General features: G+C 47.0%; 1 protein-coding gene across 1 annotated transcript; it reads left to right on the top strand.

The window, feature by feature from the left end:
* The first annotated feature begins 938 nt into the window (after positions 1 to 938).
* Positions 939 to 24,245, top strand: FAM83C (family with sequence similarity 83 member C). The gene is made up of 4 exons (XM_056507172.1): positions 939 to 1,596; positions 9,075 to 9,242; positions 13,311 to 13,435; positions 22,912 to 24,245. The coding sequence occupies exons 1-4, from the start codon at positions 1,042 to 1,044 to the stop codon at positions 23,825 to 23,827; spliced, it is 1,764 nt and encodes a 587-aa protein (XP_056363147.1). The 5' UTR covers positions 939 to 1,041; the 3' UTR covers positions 23,828 to 24,245.
* Positions 24,246 to 24,264: the final 19 nt, after the last annotated feature.

The following is a 24,264-nucleotide window of genomic DNA, read 5'->3' on the forward strand; positions in this document are numbered from 1 at the left end:
CATCAACTCTCCAGCCAGTTCTTTATTCCCTGGTTGCCTGTGTGGAGTCCAGTAGCTCCAGAGTGAATTGATTTCTGCTCCTCTGCAGCTCTTCACACCATGAGCTGTGTTCTCATGGTGTGTTCCTACACAGTGCTTTAACTCACATAGCAATGCCTGCTTGTACTGCTCCTCCAAAAATAAATCCATTACGCTTTTGGGAAGCTGGAGTTAACTAATCCCCAATAAACAGCATGTGGGCAGTATCATCATTCACACAGCACCAGACTCCTAAGGCTGAATGTCCTTGAAGGATTTCCAGGGAGATGCTAAAAGAGCACATGAAATATTGCTCTTCTCGCCTGCAGTGCCTAATGACCAAGATCCCTGCTGTGATTCCTACAAACACCATGACTTTGTGTGTCAAAAAATAGACTGTTCTGGCTTCTCTGCCAGGTGCTGATGTGGCAGAGCTGGGCTCCCAAGGAATAATGCTAAGGAGGAGCATTATCTGTGGCTCAGGGATGAGTAAGTTTCTTTGCCGAGTCTGATTACCCACTTGGGATATTTGTGTTTCATTATAACTGACACTAAGAAGCATGTTTGATTTGGAAAAAGATTCAAGCAAGAACAAGTTCCGGCATCTGCATTTCCACTGCGAGCACAGTGAGGGACAAAACAGGTTAGAGCCTGCTACACCAAGGGTGGGGACCTGAAGGGAAGGGAAGGGAAGGGAAGGGAAGGGAAGGGAAGGGAAGGGAAAGGGAAGGGAAGTACATTAGTCAGTTACAAGGAAAAGGAAGGAGAAGCTTGAAGAGCTGATACTCTTCCCCTTGTAAAAGGGACACTCTGGGCACCGAGTATCAGGTGTGTGTTAGGGAAGCAGGCTCCTCCCCTGGAGTGGGAGGCTGTACCTGGTGATTAAGGAGTTGAGCTTATGCTGAGTCCTGAAGGAGCCTGTTGGGAGGAGCTCAGGAGTGCAGGAGAGGCAGAAAAAGCCTAAAGACAGACACAGGACTAATCCAGCAGGAGAGACACCTCCTGGCATCAACATCTCCAGTCATGTTCAACCACCTGGCAGTTGAAGTGAGGCCCCAGCTCCACCGCAGCTATGGGAGCCAGCAAGGGGTGTCTGGGCCCCTGAAGAGCCGCCTGGAGCAGCTGAAGAAGCCGTGGTGGAGGGAGCCCACCCCGCTGGTGCTGCAGCACAGTGAGACTGCCAGGCTGGCCATCGACGCCTTCCTGGAGCAGGGGGAGCGTGGCTACCTGAGCGCCATCTCCGAGGAGAGGGAGCTGCCATTCCTCTCCACCTTGGACATGGAATACATCAGCCATCAGAGGAACCAAAGCTCCCCAGGTCCCAGTGCAGTGAAAGACAAAGAAGCTGACCCTGGTGACGCGGACACTGGAGACAGGTTCTCCCTCAACTCTGAACTGACATCGGGCACCTACTTCCCCCTCATGTCTGATGTGCACCCTCCAGAGCTGGAGCTGGGGTGGCCAGGGACACCTCTCCTCACAGTGTCTGGCCAGACTCAAGCCACTGTGATTTTCCAAAGGAACAAAACGAACAGCATTAAGGATTTGGTGCGGTCTCTGATCAGCCGGGCACGGACGGTACGTACAGAGCCTTGAGCCTCCTGCCGAGGGCTGGCGGCTGCTCTCTACATGTCTGGCATGATGGCATTGCTTTTTCTGCATCAGACCTGTGGCTATTCCTGCCCCTTTCCTTTCTTGTAACTTCTTTCTGCCTGGGATCTCATGGCACCCCGGCAGTGCCCTTGCAGGCTCTGTGTCTGTGGCTGCAGGGATGCAGAATGGTCCCAGAGCCCGGCGTGGGTGCGTGGCAGGGCTGCAGCATCCCTGGCTCTGTGTGTCCCAGCCAGCCCTGCTCCCCCTGCACAGCCGGGGCTCTTCTCCAGTCCTGGACATAATTTTGAGCTGGACAAGACAATACCCCTGGTGAGTTGCTGTCACAGAGAGAATCTCAGCATGGTTTGTGTTGGAAGGAACCTTAACGGCCTTCCATGGCATTCCATGCCCTGCCATGGGCAGGAACTCCTTCCACTGTCCCAGGCTGCTCCAAGCCCTGTCCAGCCTGGCCTTGGGCACTGCCAGGGATGGGGCAGCCACAGCTGCTCTGGGCACCCTGGGCCAGGACCTCACCACATATGACGTGAGTAAATTTGTGGGACTGAAACCCCTGCTTGTGGTTTGAATTAAGTTAAGAATCCTGTCTCCCAGGCTTGATGTCTGTGCTTCCCCGGGGATGAGTAAGATCAGCCCTTTTTGCCCCGTTGCACAGTTTCTGGTGTGTTATTACAACCCTCAGATGTAATAAAAACTGGATGACTACAGTGCCTGCCTACCAAGCATAATGCTGGCATGAATTTATTCACTCAATTATGCTGCTTGTTGTTTCTTTTGCTTTGCTACTCTATGTGAAAGCAGCAGCTCTGACAACTATCTCAGACACATTTTCAGCTTTTGTCTTTGTCCTCTTTGTGGTTCTTTTCAGCTGTTTCACATTGATCTTCATTTGTAGTATTTGCGTTGAGATATTGAGGAAACATTTTGAACAAAGTCCACTTTAACCACTCAACATCTGACAGTTTCTCTTATCACTCCAGTAGTTTCCTAATTAACTTTACAGTCACTCCTTACATTCATTGTTGCTCATGCAAAATCTGGAGATAAGGAATCACCTGGATCACCTCAGCAGAGCTGAGCAAATGAATGTATGTATTCCCAGCAGCTCAGATTGCTGTGCAGCATTAAAACATCCTCAAAGAGCCACATATCAGTGAAGTTTGGGCGTGACATGAGGTGAATGGGACTCTTTTTTCTACCTCCCAAAAGACCATTTTGCCACACGAGCTGCTGCTCAGTTGTACTCAGCCGGTGCTTAATGCATGAACTTCTATTGCATCTTATGGGGAATTACAGGAAGTTCTGGTCCAGGAAATGAGTGACTAAAAGCTTTGTTTGTCCTTGCAGGCAGCTGATTTATGGTAGTTTATGATCTGAATGATCTGAAAAGTTCTCTGATCTTGACCCCATGCTTGTCAGCAGTGGGGATTAGGACAGTGGTGGCAGTATGCACAGAGTAAATGACTGCCAAGAGGTGTCCTTGTCACTCAGCACCTGTCCCGGATCTTCAGTGATATTGTGATCCTTTAAGCCTTTTTTCCTTTAAGGGAAAACTTCTTGCTCCTTTCTCAGTTCACAGGAACTTTTCAGTTGCTGTGGGCAAGTTGCCCAGGCAGTAGATGCTTTATTATACTTTCAGTACATACTGAGCTTTTTGCTTTCTTTGTTTGGGTTGACAAAGCCCTGACAATTTTCTGCCCTTCATGTTTAAGTTGAAGGTTTCACACAGTGTTTTTTTACTATTGTGTGAAATATGAGAATGAGTTTTTAAGTATCTTACTGATTTATTACTGGTGTTCTACTGGCTTCTGGGTAAACAGCTCTGGCCAGTGCTTCCCATGATTAACTCTATGACTGATGGCAATTCCAGCTCATTCACAACCGCAGTTACACATATTTAAGTACTTACTGAGTCATTTTGCCCAAAAACCCATCCAAAAGGATGTTACTTATGGGTCTTAATGACAAAAGAGCAACCAGAGGTAAAAACTTCCTTTGCTTGAAGTGCCAGTATGAACCATTTGGAGAACCATCTGGTTTTTTGCTTTGCAGCTGCTGTTTTTACATTTCAAACATTTTTGCCACTAGACTTTTAGTTTTTGTCATGGATCCCTCTGTTAGAGTGTTTCTCCTCTTATGAGGGATATAGTGCTGGTGTGATATGGGAAAGATTTTGAGATCCCTAACTGCTTTTCCCAGGTCCTCTAGAGAGGGAGGTGTGTGTCTTGAAATGCTGTTTGCTCTTCCCCGGTAGTCACACAGAGCAACATCAGCTGACATCTCTTGCAACAGCACATTTGTGCTGACAAATTAACAGAAGGAGTGTTTGTTCCCTGGGTATTTTTTGCTGGTGCAGTTGGTCTTGTGCCTTCACTGTATTTAATGTGCTCTCTTTGAAGACAGATGTTCAGATTTGAACAGACATAAGAAGATGCAGCGCAGCCACACCTTTGCCATCCTTTGACAATACTATTACAATTTTGCTCTTGCTGGATGAGCTCCAGTCTGGTTTGAACTGTCCATGCTGCTTCTTTCACCCCTCTTGTGCCCCTTGCACTCTGGCTGTGCACTCGTGTCTGTACCTAGTGGCAGAAGGGTCCCTGAGGGTCCCAGGGAAGCAAGAGATCAAATGGCACCGCTGTAGTAATGACCCAAACCACACTGCTATTGGCAAATACCAGTAAAACCAGCTGTGCTGGTTACAAACCAGACAGATGGCAAACCCCAGTGGGGATCTGGTAAGCGCTGCAATTCCTAAAGTGATGACTCCAGTAACTGCTGAATTGTGAGCTTCCAGAAGTGGGTTTGGAAATGTCGTGTTTTAACCCTACAATGGCAAGGTGTGAATTTTTTTAAAGCCTGTGGGGCAGCTGTGTCTCTAACATGCTGACCTGCCAAGGCCAAGCCATGGGCTCAGAGGGTTGTGATCAACATGATGAGGAGCAGAGATACCCTGAGCCAGCCCCAGCCTTGCAGCCCCCACCACTGAAACAGAGGGGCTGGAGGCACTGACACAGGTTTAAGTTTGTAAAGCCTGATTGACTTGAATGCCCAAAGCTTTAAATGTGAGACATGACCTGTCAGGAGCCTGAATTGCAGATGGTACTTGGATACTCAACTCACACTTTACAAGGTTTGAGAGGAAAAAAACTTCCAGGGTCTTCTTCCCTCAAAATTTCACAGCTTTGGGGTTAATCTGATGTTATTGTAAGAGCTGCCTGCTTTGATTTCCAGAAGCATGTGCTGATCTCAGTGCCCTTATGGATACCCACAGCTGTAAAGAGCAGCCCTAGGGCCACCTGCCTCTCCCCGTGCAGGGAGGGCACAGTCCGTGTGCTGTCCCCTCTGTGCCACTGCAGCTCACTCGGAGCTTCCCAGCACCGTGCCGCACACGGGAGCAGTGCCGAGGAAGGTGTGAGCAGAGCTCACCGCCAGCTCACAGCCCGCTCCACCTCCCGACCGAGCCAAGCCCTGCTTTGGAAACCCGAGTGTCTGTCCGGGCTCCACCCGGCTTGCACAAGCCGCTGGTGCTGCAGCCTGGCACTGCATCCACAGGCTGTGCTGGGCTCTGTGCTGTGTGCTGCTGCTGGGCTCTGTGCTGTGTGCTGCTGCTGGGGCTCTGTGCTGTGTGCTGCTGCTGGGCTCTGTGCTGTGTGCTGCTGCTGGGGCTCTGTGCTGTGTGCTGCTGCTGGGGCTCTGTGCTGTGTGCTGCTGCTGGGGCTCTGTGCTGTGTGCTGCTGCTGGGGCTCTGTGCTGTGTGCTGCTGCTGGGCTCTGTGCTGTGTGCTGCTGCTGGGGGTCTGTGCTGTATGCTGCTGCTGGGCTCTGTGCTGTGTGCTGCTGCTGGGGCTCTGTGCTGTGTGCTGCTGCTGGGGCTCTGTGCTGTGTGCTGCTGCTGGGGCTCTGTGCTGTGTGCTGCTGCTGGGCTCTGTGCTGTATGCTGCTGCTGGGGGTCTGTGCTGTGTGCTGCTGCTGGGGGTCTGTGCTGTATGCTGCTGCTGGGCTCTGTGCTGTGTGCTGCTGCTGGGGCTCTGTGCTGTGTGCTGCTGCTGGGCTCTGTGCTGTGTGCTGCTGCTGGGCTCTGTGCCATCTCCTGCTGGGCTCTGTGCTGTGTGCTGCTGCTGGGCTCTGTGCTGTGTGCTGCTGCTGGGGCTCTGTGCTGTGTGCTGCTGCTGGGGCTCTGTGCTGTGTGCTGCTGCTGGGGCTCTGTGCTGTGTGCTGCTGCTGGGGCTCTGTGCTGTGTGCTGCTGCTGGGGCTCTGTGCTGTGTGCTGCTGCTGGGCTCTGTGCTGTGTGCTGCTGCTGGGGCTCTGTGCTGTGTGCTGCTGCTGGGGCTCTGTGCTGTGTGCTGCTGCTGGGCTCTGTGCTGTGTGCTGCTGCTGGGGCTCTGTGCTGTGTGCTGCTGCTGGGGCTCTGTGCTGTGTGCTGCTGCTGGGGCTCTGTGCTGTGTGCTGCTGCTGGGCTCTGTGCTGTGTGCTGCTGCTGGGGGTCTGTGCTGTGTGCTGCTGCTGGGCTCTGTGCTGTGTGCTGCTGCTGGGGCTCTGTGCTGTGTGCTGCTGCTGGGGCTCTGTGCTGTGTGCTGCTGCTGGGGCTCTGTGCTGTGTGCTGCTGCTGGGCTCTGTGCTGTGTGCTGCTGCTGGGCTCTGTGCTGTGTGCTGCTGCTGGGCTCTGTGCTGTGTGCTGCTGGGGCGGGTCTGTGCTGTGTGCTGCTGCTGGCGGCGGGTCTGTGCTGTGTGCTGCTGCTGGGGCTCTGTGCTGTGTGCTGCTGCTGGGCTCTGTGCTGTGTGCTGCTGCTGGGGCTCTGTGCTGTGTGCTGCTGCTGGGCTCTGTGCTGTGTGCTGCTGCTGGGGCTCTGTGCTGTGTGCTGCTGCTGGGCTCTGTGCTGTGTGCTGCTGCTGGGCTCTGTGCTGTGTGCTGCTGCTGGGCTCTGTGCTGTGTGCTGCTGCTGGGCTCTGTGCTGTGCTCTGTGCTGTGTGCTGCTGCTGGGCTCTGTGCTGTGTGCTGCTGCTGGGCTCTGTGCTGTGTGCTGCTGCTGGGGGTCTGTGCCATCTCCTGCTGAGGCGGCTCTGTGCCATCTCCTGCTGGGGTGGCTCTGTGCCATCTCCTGCTGGGGTGGGTCTGTGCCATCTCCTGCTGGGCTCTGTGCCATCTCCTGCTGCCTGCTCAGCCTGTCCCTCTCACGGTGGGCACTGTGGCCCCGGCAGTGCCGCTTTGGGCAAGGATCAGCCTGAATTGTGGCTACCAGCCCTGTCAAAGCCGGCAAGCATTGGGAGAGGAATGGAAGATGGTGTGGACCTGCTGTGCACCCCGGGTACAGGCATTGCCCCGACATGTGGGATCTGGGGACACAGGAGCTTCGGTCTTCCTTGACTCCATCACAGTGACTTCCCAAAGAGAGTTTAGATTGTCCCCAGGACAAATCTGCCTCAAATCTAAGGGTTTGAGATGAGCTCAAATACCATGAGGCAAAGTCTGGCTGAGAGGGACTTGCCTGAGGCTTTGCACAAGGTCTGGGCTATAGTTTTTTCGTGGTGCTTCATCATCAGAGGATGTGTGACCCATCAAAGAAATTTAGCTAAATTGCAGTTGGTCTTTGGCTGGAGGACAGTGTGGAGAGTTGTGGCAAAGTCCTCTTATGCTATGGGCCTCAGTGGTGCCTTGTGCTGATAGACCAGCACCAACATTAACTTGAGAAGCTGAAGATGCTTCTCAGTGCTTGCAAAGCTCATCTATTGACTGCTCTCCATGAGAGATGGGCACGTTTCAAAGGGGGAGAAATTTGCTGTTGGAAAACACTGGTGGAAAACAGGGTCCCTCCTGGAGGGGGTATGATGGCAGCAGGACTGATTGTCATGCATCTTGTGTGCCAGGTGTGGTGCAGAGCATGAGCTTCACTCCCAGGTTTAGTGGGTTTTGAGTCATCTTTATTTGGGCATTCTCTGGTAGGTGCAGAAACACAAATCAGGGTTATAAACCCAATTTAGGAGCACCAATTACATTATTCACTATGATATGGTAAAGACTGGGACTTAACTACTTGGGCAGTAGTTCCATTTCTTTTTTTCAGCTTTTGAGATCCTCCCCTACCCTTTTCCATCCTGCAGTGTGTTCCCATCTTCCATGAGCTCTCAGTGTTAACTGCTGATGGTTCAAGGTCTGAGTCACCAGGTGCTCTGCACCCTCAGCTGCAGTGACAAACCATCCGGCTCAGCAAGTGCTCTCCTGCCTGTTCCTTCCTTCTCCAAGGTGTCCCCCTGCCCCTGACAGTGACAGTGACAGCCAACAGATGGATCCCAACAGTCACTTCCTCACCCAAATGACAGTCCCCTCAGTGCTGTCTGGCAGCTTCATTCCATGAGGAACAGAGCAGCAGGGTCTCCAATCCCATCTGAATCTATTCATGGCTGATTTCCCTCGATGCATTGTTCTTGTTGCAGGTCATTCGTGTTTTGAATTGTCTGGTCCTGGGTCATCTCACTTGTAGTAGCTGCTTGTCATGGCTTACCTTTTGTTTTCTGTATTTTCATTCCCATTTTTAGTGAATTCATGTAGCCATGACAGTCTGCTCCCTCCCACTCCATCTCCTCAGTGGGATGGATTGCCATGGCTTTTTTCAACCTCATTATTTAAAGAACTGGCAGTTCTTTTTAAAATTCTTTTCCTTTTTAAAATCCCTTTCTTGGAGACCTTATCTTTGCTTTATTGAGACACATATATTTTTATTTTTATTTTTATTTTTATTTTTATTTTTATTTTTATTTTTATTTTTATTTTTATTTTTATTTTTATTTTTTAATTATCTTAGTGTTATTCCTTCTTCCTCCTGTCAGGTTTCATACCCACCACTTGCATCCCTGGCTGCATGAGCAGGAGTTCTGCCAGCAGGGAAAGGGAAGAGATCCTTTCCACACACATTATTCTCTGATTTTGTCTAGGCACCCCTAGGATCTAATCTTGGAATGAGGACTTGCACATACTTTATCACAATACCTTCTCCCTCACCTGGCAGTGTGTCCGTCCTGAAAATAAAGTTTACTTTTCCATATTGATCTGCCAGTCATGTAGAGTCACTCTTGCTGATTGAACAATGATATTGCTCAGTCTTAGCTCTTTTTTATATACTTCATTCTTGGCATATTTTCTTAAGGCAACACATACTTGTTGCACTGACATTCAGACTTTATGCACATGTTACCCTTTCAACTATTCCTTTCTGCGAATAACATATGAGGCAGGAGGGGATTGTCTTCCTAGTTACTAAAATTTGATTTTAGCTGCCGCTGTGGGGTAAGAGCTGTTAAACACAAAGGTCCAGAACTGTTCAGGGGGCCACAGATGCTCAGTAACTCAGGAGATTTCAATGCTTTAAAGCACAATTCACTTGGGCATGAAATTTCAACAGTCTTTTGTGTTTCTTTATCCCCCACACCTTTTTTCTCCTGGCCAGGTGATAGCAATTGTGATGGATCTGTTTACAGACATGGAAATTCTGTGTGACCTGCTGCAGGTCTCAAGCAGACGACACGTCCCCGTTTACCTGATCCTGGATGAAGAGTACTTGAAGCATTTTGTGGAAATGTGCAATAAAATGGCTCTTACTCAGGACAGCTTCCCAGTAAGTTTTCAATTACTCAATGGATATGATAAACAGGTCTTGGAATTGATAAAAACTATGTACCCTGTGTTCTGTTCCCTCTGCCTGGTCCCTAGGACTCATCCCTTCTCTCCCTGTCGCAGGCTAAGAAACCAAGGCTGTTTGCTCTGGGAAATTGAGATGTGTCTGAATGCAGAGAGGAAGGTGTGCAGGAGCCTCCTAGTCCCATATATGTTTTGTGGTCCTCATTTCAGTTTTCCATGTAAGGAGATGCAGTGAGTTGCTGAACACTTTGCTGGGCTGGTGCAGAGATGCAGAGGGAGGCCAGGAAATTTGGTTTATGTGAACGTGTATCATCTGGACATAGGGGGAGAGGACACGGCCTCTCTCTAGGACATAGAATTGCAAGACTTAAATTGCTCATAGTTCAGATCCCTGAGCTCAGGGATTTAAATTCTGCCCAGAGCTGCTGCAGAATAGCTGGGAGGGCAAGGGGAACAGTGAGTCCCCTCAGATGTCCTGCTGCAAACCCCAAACTTCCTTCTGCTGAACCTACAGGCTAAAAATCTCACATTAAGTTCTGCTTTTAGGCTTTGCAATTCAGTTGTGGATACATGAGGGATTTGTGAAAAACGCAATTCTTGCTCAGGGGGTACCTATCACCCAGCATGTGGTGCCCAGAGCAGATAAACATTAAAAATGAATGTGACAGTGCCACAAGCTGTCTTGGGAACTTGCAGCCTCAGAGAGGCATCCCAGTATTCTGCTGATCCCCATTTCTGGCTACCACCTATCAATAGAATTTGGTTTTTTAAATTGTCATTTGTTATTTCTGTAAGGCCAGCAGTCCTGGCTGTGCTCCTTCCCTGGATGTGAAGGATTCCCTGGATCACTGACTCCAGCCACTAGTTTCCCTTCACTTTTGTGGAAATCTTCCAGTTAGCTCAAAAGTATTCCTAGCTAAAAAACAAGCTAGGGACAATGCAAAAATAATGTTTTAAAGGGTATTCCAAATAGATACAGTTAAAATGTCTTAATTCCCCCTATTTTTAACCTGTCTACATAAAGGTTAATTTAGAGAGGCTTCTTTAAAGAAGCGCTCCATGCACTGTTGTCAAGGTTGGACTCAATGACCTTGAATGTCTTTTCCAACCTAAATGATTCCGTGATTCTTCCATTGTGCTGGTGAAGGTCTGTCCTGTCTTGCTTTTTACTAGCCAGGACCCATTTCACCCTAACTCTTGACATGGCAGCTCTTGGGGAAAACTGCTCCATGCTGGAGCATGTTTGCTTCCATAAACAGCTTCCACACTGAAGTGACCTGGTGCATTCAGATTAATTCCATCTCTCCAAAATGTATTTTATTGCTTCTTATCCAAGAGGTGTCCATTTTAAAAATTAAAATTAGAATGAGTTTATATCTCTGGAGATGTCTGTGTCTCTTTGCTAGGCTTGATGTCATGCCCTGTGCTTGAATGGGTAATTAACACTTGCCTCCCCATTCCATGACTCACTAGCAGCTCTCCATCTGAAGTGTCTCTTATGTTGATGCACCTAAGCAGTCCATTACCTACAGGCTGAATACACGTCTGAGTGGAATGAGAGTTCATATTTTACTCCTGCCTCAAAGTTGTGACAGGATGTGGTGGTAAATCTCCATTTGGAAAAATTGGTGACAATTTGGGGTTGAATAGGGAATTTGGGGTTATTGCCCCTCCAGTATCTTACTTCTGAAAACAACGTGTGAGTCTGCTGGTGGCAAATTCCAGTGCTGAGCATTAAAAAATCCTGTGTGGAGCATTGGCAGCAGTGACATCAGAAGCTTTAACTTGGAGTTTTCAAACATCTGTCTGCTGAACCTGGAACTACTCTCCAGGTGGAGCAAGAGTAGTACATGGGTGTCTGTCCTGCAAGAGTGCAGGATTCTCATGTTGGAATGATTCAAGGTCTGGATTGACAAGAGGAAGAAGAGGATGATAAAAATGAACCAGATATCAGAAACTCACCCAGCCTTGGAAAGGATAAAGGGAGTGAAGAAATACTGTGGTGACAAATTTATGGAATACCCCTTACCTGAAGCTGTTTTAATTTCCCCAGGAAAGAGTGGGAGGAGGAAGCTCCTCCCAGTGAGAACCAGTATTAATAAAAATTCATCATTTTGGAATAAAAAAATCCCTGTATTGACTGGCCACAGGACAAGGACACCTCCCCAAGTATACAGCGTTATCTTGGTCTGAATCAGCAACTTGTGGTGTCATTTCAGAGGATCACAGTTTAATATGAAGTCACCTTACCTGGTCTCATCTGGCAGATCTCCAAGCACGGAGACCACACAGTCTCTCTGGGTAACATGTTCCAATGGAACACTGTCATTATAGGGAAAAGGTTTCTCTCTCCTCCTAAGTGGCAGATGAGGATATGTTCAGGGACATAAAAAGCCAACAAGTGAGTGCCAAAATTCTGAAGCTTCAGCTCTGTCCTTGCTAGAAGTTTCCATGAACTCAAGAAAAGTCTGGACCAGTACTTGGAGTCGAGATCATGGTGGGCTTCCCACTGAGACAAACCACAAGAAGCTCAGGAAATCTCAGAGCAGAAAACAGTATTAGGGGCAGCACCATAAATGATTGCCCTGTTCCTGCTCTCCCCAGCTGTCATTGCCCCCCCAGGCAAAGGAGAGCCTGGACGGGCTCTGGTCAGGAGCAGATTTGCTGCTGCTGTGCCCTGGAGGGCGGCGATGCTGCCGGGTGGGCTGGGAGACCCTCCCTGCCATGGGAGAGCGCAGCCTTCCCAGCCGGCGGCTGCTCCCGGAGGGATTTGGCAGCAGTGAAAGCATCCACGGCGTCGCTGCTCCGCCGAGCCCGGAGGAGGGCGAAGGGGCGCGGGGTGCCCGGGGAGCCCCAGAGCTGAACGCGGCCGGACTGCGCCCTGCGGGGAACATCTGCAGGCAAACCCCAGCTGCTCTTGCTTGTCCCTTGCCTGTGCCGGGCCAGAAATCTGCTGGGTGGCGGAGGAGCATCGCCACATTGCCCGAGCGCCCGCTTCTGCCAGGAGCGGTGGCAGCGCAGAGCCAGCGGCTGCAGGGCTTTGTTTAACGCTGGGCTGATGCTCGGCAGGAATGAGCTGCCCGCAGAGGGACCTGCCAGGTCAAATCCAGGTGGTGACAACTTGTGACAGCTCCTACTGTACCAGAGGTGCTGTAGGTGTCAGGGGAGGTGACCTGGGGGGCAGGAAGGGTGACCTGGCAAACTGGCCTAGGTGTAGCCTTAGGGATGTTTATTACATGCCAGATGTTTTGTTTGGCACTGCATCACACAGAGCAGGTCAGTAACAGTTTAGTTACTGTTCTGCTCTTTTGTCTTCCTCACCTGAGGTGCAAATAACTTCTGTTACAGGCAAGTACCTCACATTATGAAAGAGGCTCCCAATGGATGCCGAGCCACATTCCCCACTTTATTCTGGGCAGTTGGTTTAACAGGCCAAGGTTGTATCAGAGAAGTATTTGCAGTGGAGCATCAGGTCTGCTTCAGTTGAGTATAGCAGCTGAAAATGTTAATATAATTTAAAAATGTATTGATAAAAAGGAGTTCCTTAAAATGTAGATATTCCTCTCTGTAAGTCTTTTTTCATTGAGTGATGTTTTAGTTTTAAGCCTGTCATTGTATAAAATCAGAGCAGCACACTCTATTGATTAGAAACTAGCTAGTTGTTATGCATCAAAATTTAGTTCAATGCAGAGCCATCAGCTAGTGTGGGGCATTGAATATTATTAATAATCTGGAAGAAATTGGATAATTTTACAGATGTCAGAAATTATCTCTAAGTTCATAGGATTCGCCCAAGCTTTTTTTTCAAATTAGAATTTGCAGTTGAGTGCAACTTACAGATTTTTTGCTGGTTTTTATCCTGTAGAAGCAGGCAGTGTGACAAAATATTTGGCATGTAGGAGCCAATAAATATTTAATACCTTGCTGAGTTCTACCTCTCAGAGCAGAGCAGGAACCTGAGGGAGTCCAGCAATGTCACATAAGGGAACATCTCAGTTTAGTTCAGCAAATGGCCCCTTACCAACTCTCCCTGCTTTGGTTTCAGAACATGCGCATAAGATGCCTGAGTGGAGACACATACTACAGCAAAGCAGGCAAGAAATTTGCAGGCCAGGTTCTGGAAAAATTTGTCCTGGTTGATTGTGACCAAGTTCTTGCTGGAACATACAGGTAAGAAAATACAGCAACTATTGTGGCAGAGACTGGTGACACTGAGGAAATATTCCTTACCAAAATACTGAATAATGTAACTCCTGGTGCTGCATGCTGGTTAAACAGCTACCCTGCATTCACCTCAGTCAGTGCTTTCACAGTTTTCCAAGCCTTCATCTTATCCACCCTCCCTGCCCTTTTCTTATCTGAAGAACCTTGGACTTTTCAGAAGTCTCTTCTCATACAGTGGCTGCTGAACCCCTCAGCCTTTTCAATTCTGTTTTTCTGTACCCTCTGTGACTTCACTACCTCTTTCTTGAGGTGCAGAGACCAGAACTGCATGTGGCTCCCCTGATACACTGCAGTGAGGTGTTCAAGAGGGGCAAAAGGTGCCCAGACTCTGATTTGTGATTGTGGCCCTTGCTGGCAGGGGCCAACACTCACTGCATGTTTTAGTTGCCATTAAACTCTGAGCTCATGATGTCAGACAACTGCTGCTACTGCTTTCTGAACTCCATGTGAGCTGTTCCAGGTTCAGCATCACACAGATAATTTTCCCCTATGCATACACCACATTTTCCTTTACTGAAGTTCATCTGCCACATATTTGTCCACTTGCTCAGTTCTGTGGACTTCTGAATTTGCTCACCTTCAGTGAGGTATCCAACCATCTGAAGGACCTGAGGATCACCTGAAAACCTGGGGATTTCACTGCACTCCTCTATGCCTGAGGGCATCCCTGTGCTCACTGGCTCCCTCACCAAACTCCAGCAGGTTGGTGAGCTGGGCTTGCTTTTGCTTTTGCCCTGTTGTCCTTTTCCAAGAGGCTGTGCTTCTCCATGCCAGCAGGAATACTGTTCTTCACAGCACACCCTGCAGGCCCCAGGGCAGAGGGGAGCTCCAGTCTTAAGACTGCACTCAGAGCCCTTTCTGCAGTGGGATCCTATGGGAAACCTCTCAGCCCTTTTCCTTTCTGGTAGTGCTGATACACTGAGCCAAACACATCTCAGTGTCACCAGCACCAGCCATGGATGCAGGAATTCATTGAGGCTCTCAGCTATGGCCTTGCCATCGCTCTTTTGACACCCAGACCTTAAATGATTCCTTGACTGCCAGTACAACATTTGTGAGCAACCTACAGTACAACATTTGTGAGCAACCTACAGTACAGCATTTGTGAACAACCTACAGCCCTGGAGATTCTGGAGATTTTTGGTCTGCTCTCTTTCAACTCTTTTTGACCAATTGCTGCATTTTTACGTAGTTTCCTTTCTTGAAATTGAACCTCCACCTGCTGCATTTATTTTGTTTGCTCTCCACTAAAGAGTAAAATTGTGTTGTGATCATTCTTACAAACAGGTCCTTCCACTTCTGCCTCTGGAATTAAGTCTTATGAACCATTCCAGACTACATCCTGAATCATATCTTTTCTTGTGGGTTGAACAATTTAGACTAGTTAATTCTGTAATCATGTAATCATTTATTACTTCCAAAAAGTTTTTCTCCATGGTTCATCCCAGTGAAGCATTAACTTGTATGTGCATGAATGGATTAAATCTCTCACTGTTGCTGCCCATCCTAATTTTGTAGCCTCTGTGATCTCAGTTAATAATGTTCTCTGCAGTTTTGATCAGAGGGTCAGGACTACTTGTTCTTGTGCTATATTTTTATTACTAGACTCCAGTTACTTTTCCACCTGCAGATCTTTCCCACAGTATTTTCACACTGTTGAACATTATATTACCCTTCACAAATAGTGCACAACCTCAGGAAAGCCTTTTCTGTGACTTTGTTGTCCTGGCAATACTTTTATTCTCCTTCCACCATATCTCCTTGAACACTGCTTTCCCTCTCCTCTCAGTTTCAATCTCTCTGTGAGCACATGCTGGACCATCAGGCTACCAGTGTCCTTATCAGCACTGTAGGTTCCAGCTGCACCTTATCCTCTGGTGTTGACTTCATCATCTCTAAGACTGGAGGTCTCACCTCATCAAACTCTGGCAAAATGAATGAAAAAATGGAAGTGCATTGAAACTGGTGTGTCAAATCTCTAAACAACATGGAGAGCAGTGTCTGGTAGCATTTTGACCATCCTGAGACACTTAAAAATAATGGAGTGAATCACTGGAAACACAGGATGCTAGATCATAGAACTGGTTAGGTGAAAAAGCCTTCTAAGAGCCTTGAGTTCAAGTGTTCTCTCAGCACTGCTGAGCTCACAACTTATCCATGTCACATCTACTGGTCTTTCAATTCCCTCTATCCATCTCCATAGGCGGCAGGGACAGGGAGTACATGAATGGATCACTCATTTCTGAATGGCTGAGGCTGAGCATGTGTCAGCTGGATTGAACTGCACAGCTGGAGGAACATCTGATTTCCCTGTGGCCCAGAGTCAGGGCATTGCTAAAAATGCAGATGAAGGTCTCTGGGTCAGTTCCTCCCTGTGCTGTTCAGGGCAGGCACTGGGGGCTGTCATGTGCTCCCTTTCTACAGATCTCTGCAAAGCTGAAACTTCTGGAATTCTGGAAGATAGTATTTCAGTTGAGTAGGGTCTTACATCTGATTCTGTGTTCTGCCAATAAGCACAGAATGTTCTGGACTAACAGTAACAGTCTTTTCTCAAGGAATTAGTTCAACACTTGTCAGAAACGCTTTCATAGCAGAAAATCAGGATGTCTGCTCCTGGGTATTGTGCAACCTGTATAGGAGATATTTAGATTACTGTCCCTGCAGAAGGGAAAGCCAAATCCAAAGGATGAGAACAGTTACTGAGTAAAGCCAAAGATCCAGGGTAGAACCAGGGGTGTCTCAGGATGACACAGGAACAAGAGTAAGAGTGTTCTTACCCAGCAGCAGGTCTGCAATTCATCAATGCTGTGTGCAAAGATCAGAGGTTTCAGAATTCCAGGGTTTTATGTTGTACATGCTTCTCTATGTTCAGTCTGCTACAGGAGACTCTTTCCCACCATGTCTGGCCTCCATGATGCCCTCTGGCAATGGCTTATGCAGTTTAATTTGTGTTTTGTGTGAAGGACCAATCTGTGGTGTTTACAGTAGACCTACTGCTAGATAATTATATTTGATGTCCCCAAATTCCCACAAAAAAAATCAGTGTTTCCTATTTACTTCCTTGACAGCATCCATGATTTTGTCCTCCTCCATTACAATTTGTCATATGAGCCATCTCTTCTCCAGGTAAAGTATCCTTGGCTTTTCAGTAAGTTCTTGTATCCAGAGTTTGAATTTATTGACATTTAATTGTCCATCATTTTGTCACATATTCCCCCCTTACCATAAGATCATCTTGCATCTTCTGTTTAGCCAGTTTTCTTTTGATCCACAATAATTCTGTCACGAGGTCTGACATGGACGGTTTCTACACTTTTTTCCTCAACACATTAAACAGCATTGATCCCAGCACAAAACTTGTGGGTTTCCAGTGGGTAAATTAAACCTGTTCCTAGTGTTTGTATCTTTAATCAGCTGCTACTTCTTGAGAAGCCCTTCCTTTGTATGTACTCCATGATCACTTAATTTTTCTAACAACATTCTTTGCTGAATGACCATGTCAAAATCTCTTTGAAAGTTCAAGTTTGATCCATCAAGCACATCTGTGTGCTTGCTGCCTCCCTTAAAGATCTGCAAGAGGCTTTTGAGGCATGGCTTCTTTCCACAAAAACATGCTGAGTCTTCAGCATTATGATTATAGTTATTTATGCATCTAATCATTTTAGTCTCTATTTACTTCTACCAGTTTGTTCAGTATGGAAATAAGACTGGCTGGTTTGTAGTTTTCCAGGAGCTCTTTGAAAGGTTCAGATTTAAAACTTTCCATTCCTCTGCCGCTATATTCAATATTAAATGATAGGTTGTTCCCTGGTTCATAACTGGAAAATTGCTGACTTCCAGTTTTGAAGGCTTTTTGCTTTAATATTGTTGTTTAATGCATCTTTTAACTATGGTGAGATTTTTTTTTTTTATTATTTAAAATGTTTTGATTTTGATACGTACATTTTCTCTGAGACTCTAACATAGCATCTTTAAACAATCTTCTTGCCGCCTCAAGCGTTTAACCTTTTTGATTGCTCTTTTAAACTTCTTTTTAATAGCATTCCTCACTTTCTCTTTGAAGTTATGCATTACTGTTGTGAATTATTTTGGGCCTGAAAGAATATTTGATAGGGCTAGGTCATGGTTATTTTTTGCTGAGTGGCCTTCCCAAAGAAGCTCTCTGAACTGGCAATGTTATTTCTCCTTTTGTTGGCTTTCTGGTTAGTTTTTCCAATAAGTTGTCATTTATAGTGTCTAAAATGTGATTTCGGCAACTCTCCCCATAGTGGCCCCCATTCAGCCTGGCAGGATCTCCCTTTATCACTCTGCTTTCTGCCTTTTTAGTCTCTCAGCAACCCCTCAATGTGGCTTATTTGCCATCAGCACTCTGCTCACAAAGTTCCAGTACAGTACAGCCACTGTGCACTTTTCTAAATACAGCTTTATTTGTTCAGATGTTTTCCATTGATTCTAACTCCTTACCCAAGTGTCCCTGATTTCTGTCCTGTTCTTTTATCAGAATACAGTTTTCTTGCATTTATTTTTAAAGTGAAGTGCATGATCCATAACTGTGTGACCTTCTACACATCCCAGCTTTGGTCTGTAGCAATCCACTCCACTCTGCTATCCATTGGGTTACTCCAGTCTGGCAGTTCTGCAATGAGGAGATGGGCAATGAAGAAAAGGACACAAATATGCAGAAATAGTCTGCTTCCACGGGTTTTATTCATTCATACAATAGGAACAACATGGAGCTGAGTCAGGGGGGCAGAGGGAAGGGTCTAGGTTGGAGATCAGGGGAAGGCTCTCCCCCCAGAGGTGCTGGCACTGCCCAGGCTCCCCAGGGAACAGGCACGGCCCCAAGGCTGCCAGAGCTCCAGGAGTGTTTGGACAGTGCTTCCAGGGATGCCCAGGGTGGGGTTGTTGGACTCTCTGCACAGGGCCAGGAGTTGGACTGGATGATCCCAATGTGTCCCTTCCCATTCAGGATGTTCTGTGATTCTATGATTCTTTAACTTATTCTCCCTACTGGTACAGATCAAGCATATTTTTGCAGCATTTTCTAAATATGGAAACCAAGCGCACTGCTCTTATCATAAACAAATGTAGGCAAATTAGTTTAGACCCTTGAACACTTATGTGTACCCTGATTAAATGTTTAACATATTTATTTTAAATGAAGGAAAAAAACTAGATTGAGGTATCTAGGCAAAGCAATAATCTAAAATCTTGAATGTAATTATATATTTAGCTATTTAGGTTTATTCTGGGCACCAGAAGAAATAGAGTGTTTATTTAAGCACTTAAGGTATTTAGTGTTTCAGCAGGTGAGAGGAATCCAAGAACCAATAGGGGCTAGATCTAAACAGGATCTTGAACAGGGAAGATAGACTAGAACCAGAGAAAAGAGCTAATATTGTCAGCCTGAAAAGGAGTTATGTGGCAGTTTGGGTTGCCTTAGAGGAGACTGAATTTCTCTGCTGAAAATAACAGATGGTCATGGTATCGTGTGTCCTGCCATGGGCACAGGGAGGAAGGAGCCCAGTGTTTGCTATAGGGAGAAATTCAAGATCTGGGGTTGAAGCTGACACAGCAGCTGAAACTCAAAATTGTAGGCAAAAGTCTACAAGAGTGCAAATGCTTCCAAACATGGATTCAGAAGAAATAAAACTGAAGTACAGAAGTGTTTGGCAATGGACAGATAAAGATACATGGGTTTGAAGCTGAAGGAAGCCTGGAATTTCTTTCAAAGAAAGGTGCTTATACTCACAGGTATCTATGGCTCAAGCAAGAGGAAAGAGATTTGAAGAGGGATTTCCAGATCTAGCTTGATGAGGAGTCACCTCAAGAAAGAAATTCTAATTAAGCAGGAAGTGAGTGCGTAAGGAGTGGGAAGCACAGTGCATCCGCAAGGGAACCCCAGGTGACACACGCAGCAATGCAGTGACATTGCCAGGAGATGGGTTATGTACAGCCTTGCTGGGCACACAGAAGCAGGGAGGAGTAAGTCCTCAGGTGCATAAATAAAAAGTGAATCCGGGAGAAAGAGACAAGGTCTGCTGCTGGAAGAATGAATAAGAGATAACAGACATGGGTGCCCAAATTAGCTGAATACATTGCAGCAGTTTGGATCAAAACAAAGATGAAAATCAAGGAATGGAAATGATTTCAAGTGTGTTGGGAGCAAGCTGAAAGAGCTTGCTGCAATAAAGGCAGGTTATCAAAGAAAATGTCACTTGAAATGAAAGGTCTTGCAATGAGTGTTATGTGGTACATGCATTTAGCCATGAGCAAAACCAAGACACAGAGGTTTGTGTTGGCATATGGAAAGAAAAGAATGGTTTTGTGACAGCCCAAGTGACAGAAAAACGAGTTTGAGAAACTATTGAAAGAAGCAAGAAACCTTCTTCTGCAAATTGTTATGTTGTGTGTTGGAAAGAGCTGAAGCAGAGAGGCTGAGTGTGGAGATCCAGAGTCACCTCTACAAACAGCTGAGGAAAGACAAAGGCCACCGTGACCCCAAAGCAGAACACAGCTGTACAGAGGAGCATGCAGGGAACAAATCCGCGAGTGGAAAATGCTGCTGAGACAGAGACCTGTGGAATAGCGCAGGTACTCTTCCCGCCCCTGCCCGGGGCAGGAGGTGCGGCAAGGAGTGGCCGGTGTCCCCCACCGCCCGCAGGTGATGCTGCACCTCCATCTCCCGGCCGAGGGCTGAGCTGCACCACTCCTGGAGAGTCTGAAAGCAGGGCAGGGAGGGCATCCTACGCTACGGCTATCCTCTTCCAGAGTTCTTTGTGTCCCAGGGTGATCTAGAACTGCTGTGAGCAGCAGTTTGTTATAGGGAAAAAAAATGTCAGTAAAATCCTACCCCTCTCAGAAGCTCCTATGATCTTTTAGCATCCAGGGTGGCCTGCAACAGGAGGAGCTCCAAAGCCCACGTGGGTATTGTGTTGTACAAGGAAGTATCTCTTCCTGTCTGTATTGGATTGGTAAGCCGTGAACTTCATCTAGTGCCTCATTTTTATACCAGAAATCATTCCCTGGCTATGACGTCAGGGAAGAAAAGACCTTTATCAGTTTGTAGCGATGGAAATAGCCATGGCTGGCAAGAACACATTGTTCCATCCATCCTGGAAACCTGTGCTGTGGCAAGGAGGCCTGTGCCACCAATGGACTTGGAAGATTCCTTCCAAATCCTGTCACGATACAGAGTGAGCAGGACCTCATTGGATTGGCACGGGAAAGTGGGACACACGAATGCCCAGACTGGGGCAAGAGGCATCATTGGCAAGGACAGTCATGAGACTGGGGAAGTGCTCTCCCCTCACAGGGGAAAGGGCATTTCACGTGAGTGAGAGGAGATGGCTGGGTGCATTGGGACTGGGGACAATGCTGTGACAATGTGGCCAGGGCCACCAGCACTCCTGGGAGCCAGGAAGTGCCCTGGGACAGACACCTTTGACAGTGTCAATCCATGAAATCTCCCCTGTCTGGACTCCTGGATTTCTTCAAAGAACCTCTGGGCTTTTAGAGAGATAACATTCCTTTGCCAAAGCTTCCGTTCCTATTATCTCGTATTTCCTACATGGCCATTAACTGTATTCTTTAGAAGAGTCTCTACTAATTTGAGTATCTACGCAACTTGTATCTATCTAATTTGTGAGACTTAATGGTCTGGAACATTAAAAACATTCTATCACATTAGTACCCTGTCACTCTCCTGATAGCCAGAGTCCTTTCAAGTGGGAGATTGCACAGCCTGGTTAGGACCTGAGCTATTTCATCCTGGCATTCCCTTGGCATTCTTGGGTTGATGATCTGTGCTCCTGCCCAGTCTCTGATATCTGCTCTGTTGATATTTTCTAATCTCTTCTACAGAGATCTCAACAGGAGACTGATCCTCCCTTGTGTTCTGTATAAAGGGGGCTCAGGGCAGCCCAAGCTCCTGTACTATAAAGGGATGCAGAGGAATTATCTGAACACTCCTGTTGCACATGAACCGTGGGCCTCAAAAAGAGCTGAATATTTTTTCTTGCCCCTTTTGCAATGTGTGACCCAACTTATTTTCAAAGATGGCCTCTCTGGGATTAGGAGCTTCTCCTCTGTCATTTAGCCATCCCAGGTAGTTTCTGGTTTGATTTTTTCACCCTAATATCTCTGTCAAGGGATGCATTTGCTTTGAGCCTTCAGGACGGTATTTCTGAGTACTCTTCGTGCCACCCACAAATATATTTTCATTCTTTTACTACTTTTGCCTTCTTACCTAATTTACCTGGTTTGATATGAAGCAGCAGAGTATTTTTTTCATTTTATGTTTCTCTTTGGGTTGTAATTGCTGAATGTAAACATACCAAACACCAGTCTGACCTATAACAACTGCAGAGTGCTCAGGGACAGGCCAGGAGCTGGGTTTCCTAGCAGAAGTTACCAAATAGATGTCTTGTGAGCTAAACATTAATGAAGTACCAAAACACAGTGCCAGTATCTTGTCCTGAAATTACATTTACTTGAGAATGTAAACTCCTATGACAATTGCTCTCCTGGAGCTCCTGTCATTTTATCTTGCTTTTCAGAATCAGTGTCTTGCTTTAGCAGCCAATAACACAAGCCCTCAGCTGGTATTCCACCTATGAAAATTCTGGTTTATTTGACTTATTTAGTCTGCTGGTTGGGTTTGACTACAGAAAGAATAAAAAAATCAGCTGATAACTGGGATGACCAGGAGCCTGGGGATCCCACTCTGGAGAGGAACTTCCCTGTTTAATCAGGAAAAGGAAGATTAGGAGAATGTGGTACAATCTTTAGCTATACTGGGGAAGAGTTAATTAGGTTACAGTTTGGGCACAAACAAGAAGTGGGATTAAACAGATAAGAAAATTTGCAGTGGCAATTAATGGAAGTTTTTCTCCAGCTAGGGCAAAACCAGTTTAGTTTTAAGGCAGAATATGACAAGTTCCCAGAAAAGATCCCAAAACACTTAACTGTGAGGGCAGGGACTGGACCTGTTGAGACAAGAATTAACTTCTATTGCATTTGGGAATCCCACAGCAATACTTAGAGCAATCATCAGTCTTCCTGTCTTGAGGTATTCCTGTGGTCTCTGGAGACCTCACGGCAGTTCCTCATTTCCTGCTGGTCCAAGCAGCTCCTACAAACCCATCATGTGTTGCAGATGTCAGGACATGAGAACACAGCTCCTGCCAAGACAAGGGAAGAGCAGGGGACCCTGAGCTGAAATTAAACCACTTTAGGGTTGCTTTTTCGTAATTATTGATGAGTACATTCATCTCCATGAGCAATCTCACACCTGCCTACTTGGAGAAAGTTTTAACAACACAAATCAGGTAGCAATCTATCACTGGAATGTTAAAATCCATGCTAGGCATGCTGGTACTCTGTGAACTAAAGTTTCATGTGTTTTGTTTCTTTTCCTGCAGTTTTACCTGGCTTTGCAGCCAAGTGCACACCGGCCTGGTGACCCACTTCCGTGGGCAAATTGTTGCAGAGTTTGACAAGGAATTCCGGTACTTGTATGCAGAGTCCAGAGCAGTGACCAGCTTCTGTGTGCCAGAACCTGGGACATGTCTCTCTTCTTGGAATACCTCAAAAGCTGACAACTGTCTCCTAAAACCCACTCAGGGGAATGATACTGAGACCCTGAGTCCCTCCAGCAGCCTTTCAAATGTGAGCATCAGGAGCATAAAAGTGTCTCCCTTTATGAAAAACTCCAGCTGCAGTGCACACCAGGAAAAGCAAGATTCCAGCTCTGATTCTGGCAATAAGAAGGGGAAGGAAGACACATTCCTGAAGCCCACTTGCCCTAAACAGCAAGAAGAACCACCAGACTTGGTGAACTGTCCTCCAGCCTCATATCCAAAATCAAACCTTGTAATAGCAAGGACATTCGTGCAGCCAGAGCCTTCCTCCAATAAACCTGGTAGCCAGGGGGACAGTAAGGCCAACAGCAGCCACTGCTCCCTACTGAGAGCAGGGCAGCCACTGCAGTCCCTGTCGGAGGGTACCAGCAGCAATGGGACCAGCCTGAAGCAGAGAGCACCTGTGGCCACCTCTGGGGAGCTGCCAGCTGAAAATGAGAACATATTTTATGAGGTGGAAAAGAGACAGAGCCCTGGACATGGCCAGTTTGACCTTTTCTCCCCATACACCCAGCTCAAACAGGATAAAAAGTCCATAAAGCCTTGCTATGACAAGTTCCCGGAGGACGTGCTGCTAGAAAAGAACAGCGTATATGGGGCGGAGAAGAGAATGACTCTGGGGCACAGCAAGCTGGATCTGATCACCAAGTACAACAAGCTAAAATCCAAACACATACACAGTCGGTTCGAACTCTGACCTGGGAGCTGAGCTGGCCTCTGGTCTGATTTTCCAGGGGTTGCTTTTTCCCGCCAATCATCACACCTGGGGCTTGGAATCAAAACATTAGTCCTGTTCCTGTTAAAAGGTGTCTAATCTATGTAGATGACTGATTCAGACGAGATTAGCAACTGCAGCTCAAATTTTCAATTACATGATTGTGGCAGGAGGGAAAAAAAGCACATAAATATAATCCACATTCTTTTACCCATTTGGGAAAGAACCATTTCCCCTCAAACTTACAGCAAAGCCATTGCTACAGCTGGAAACTGGCCACTGTGGTATGCAGGGTGAGCCCTGGTTCTCTCTATGCTGAGCAATTCCTCTCACTGTATTCATATGGTGAAAATGAAACGGCCAAAGGCAGGGGGATATGAAAAATAAAGTTGTTCTACTGGAAAAAGCCGTGTTGGGTC

The sequence above is a fragment of the Oenanthe melanoleuca genome, chromosome 20 (genome assembly GCF_029582105.1).
Source record: "Oenanthe melanoleuca isolate GR-GAL-2019-014 chromosome 20, OMel1.0, whole genome shotgun sequence".
Lineage (NCBI taxonomy): Eukaryota > Metazoa > Chordata > Aves > Passeriformes > Muscicapidae > Oenanthe > Oenanthe melanoleuca.

What these genes read in the sequence shown, in the direction of transcription:
- FAM83C (XM_056507172.1), top strand. Translation starts at nt 1,042, where the DNA reads ATGTTCAACCACCTGGCAGTTGAAGTGAGGCCCCAGCTCCACCGCAGC. An exon ending in TTACTCAGGACAGCTTCCCA is followed by an intron (nt 9,243 to 13,310) that starts GTAAGTTTTCAA and finishes CTTTGGTTTCAG; the next exon opens with AACATGCGCATAAGATGCCT. An exon ending in GTTCTTGCTGGAACATACAG is followed by an intron (nt 13,436 to 22,911) that starts GTAAGAAAATAC and finishes CTTTTCCTGCAG; the next exon opens with TTTTACCTGGCTTTGCAGCC.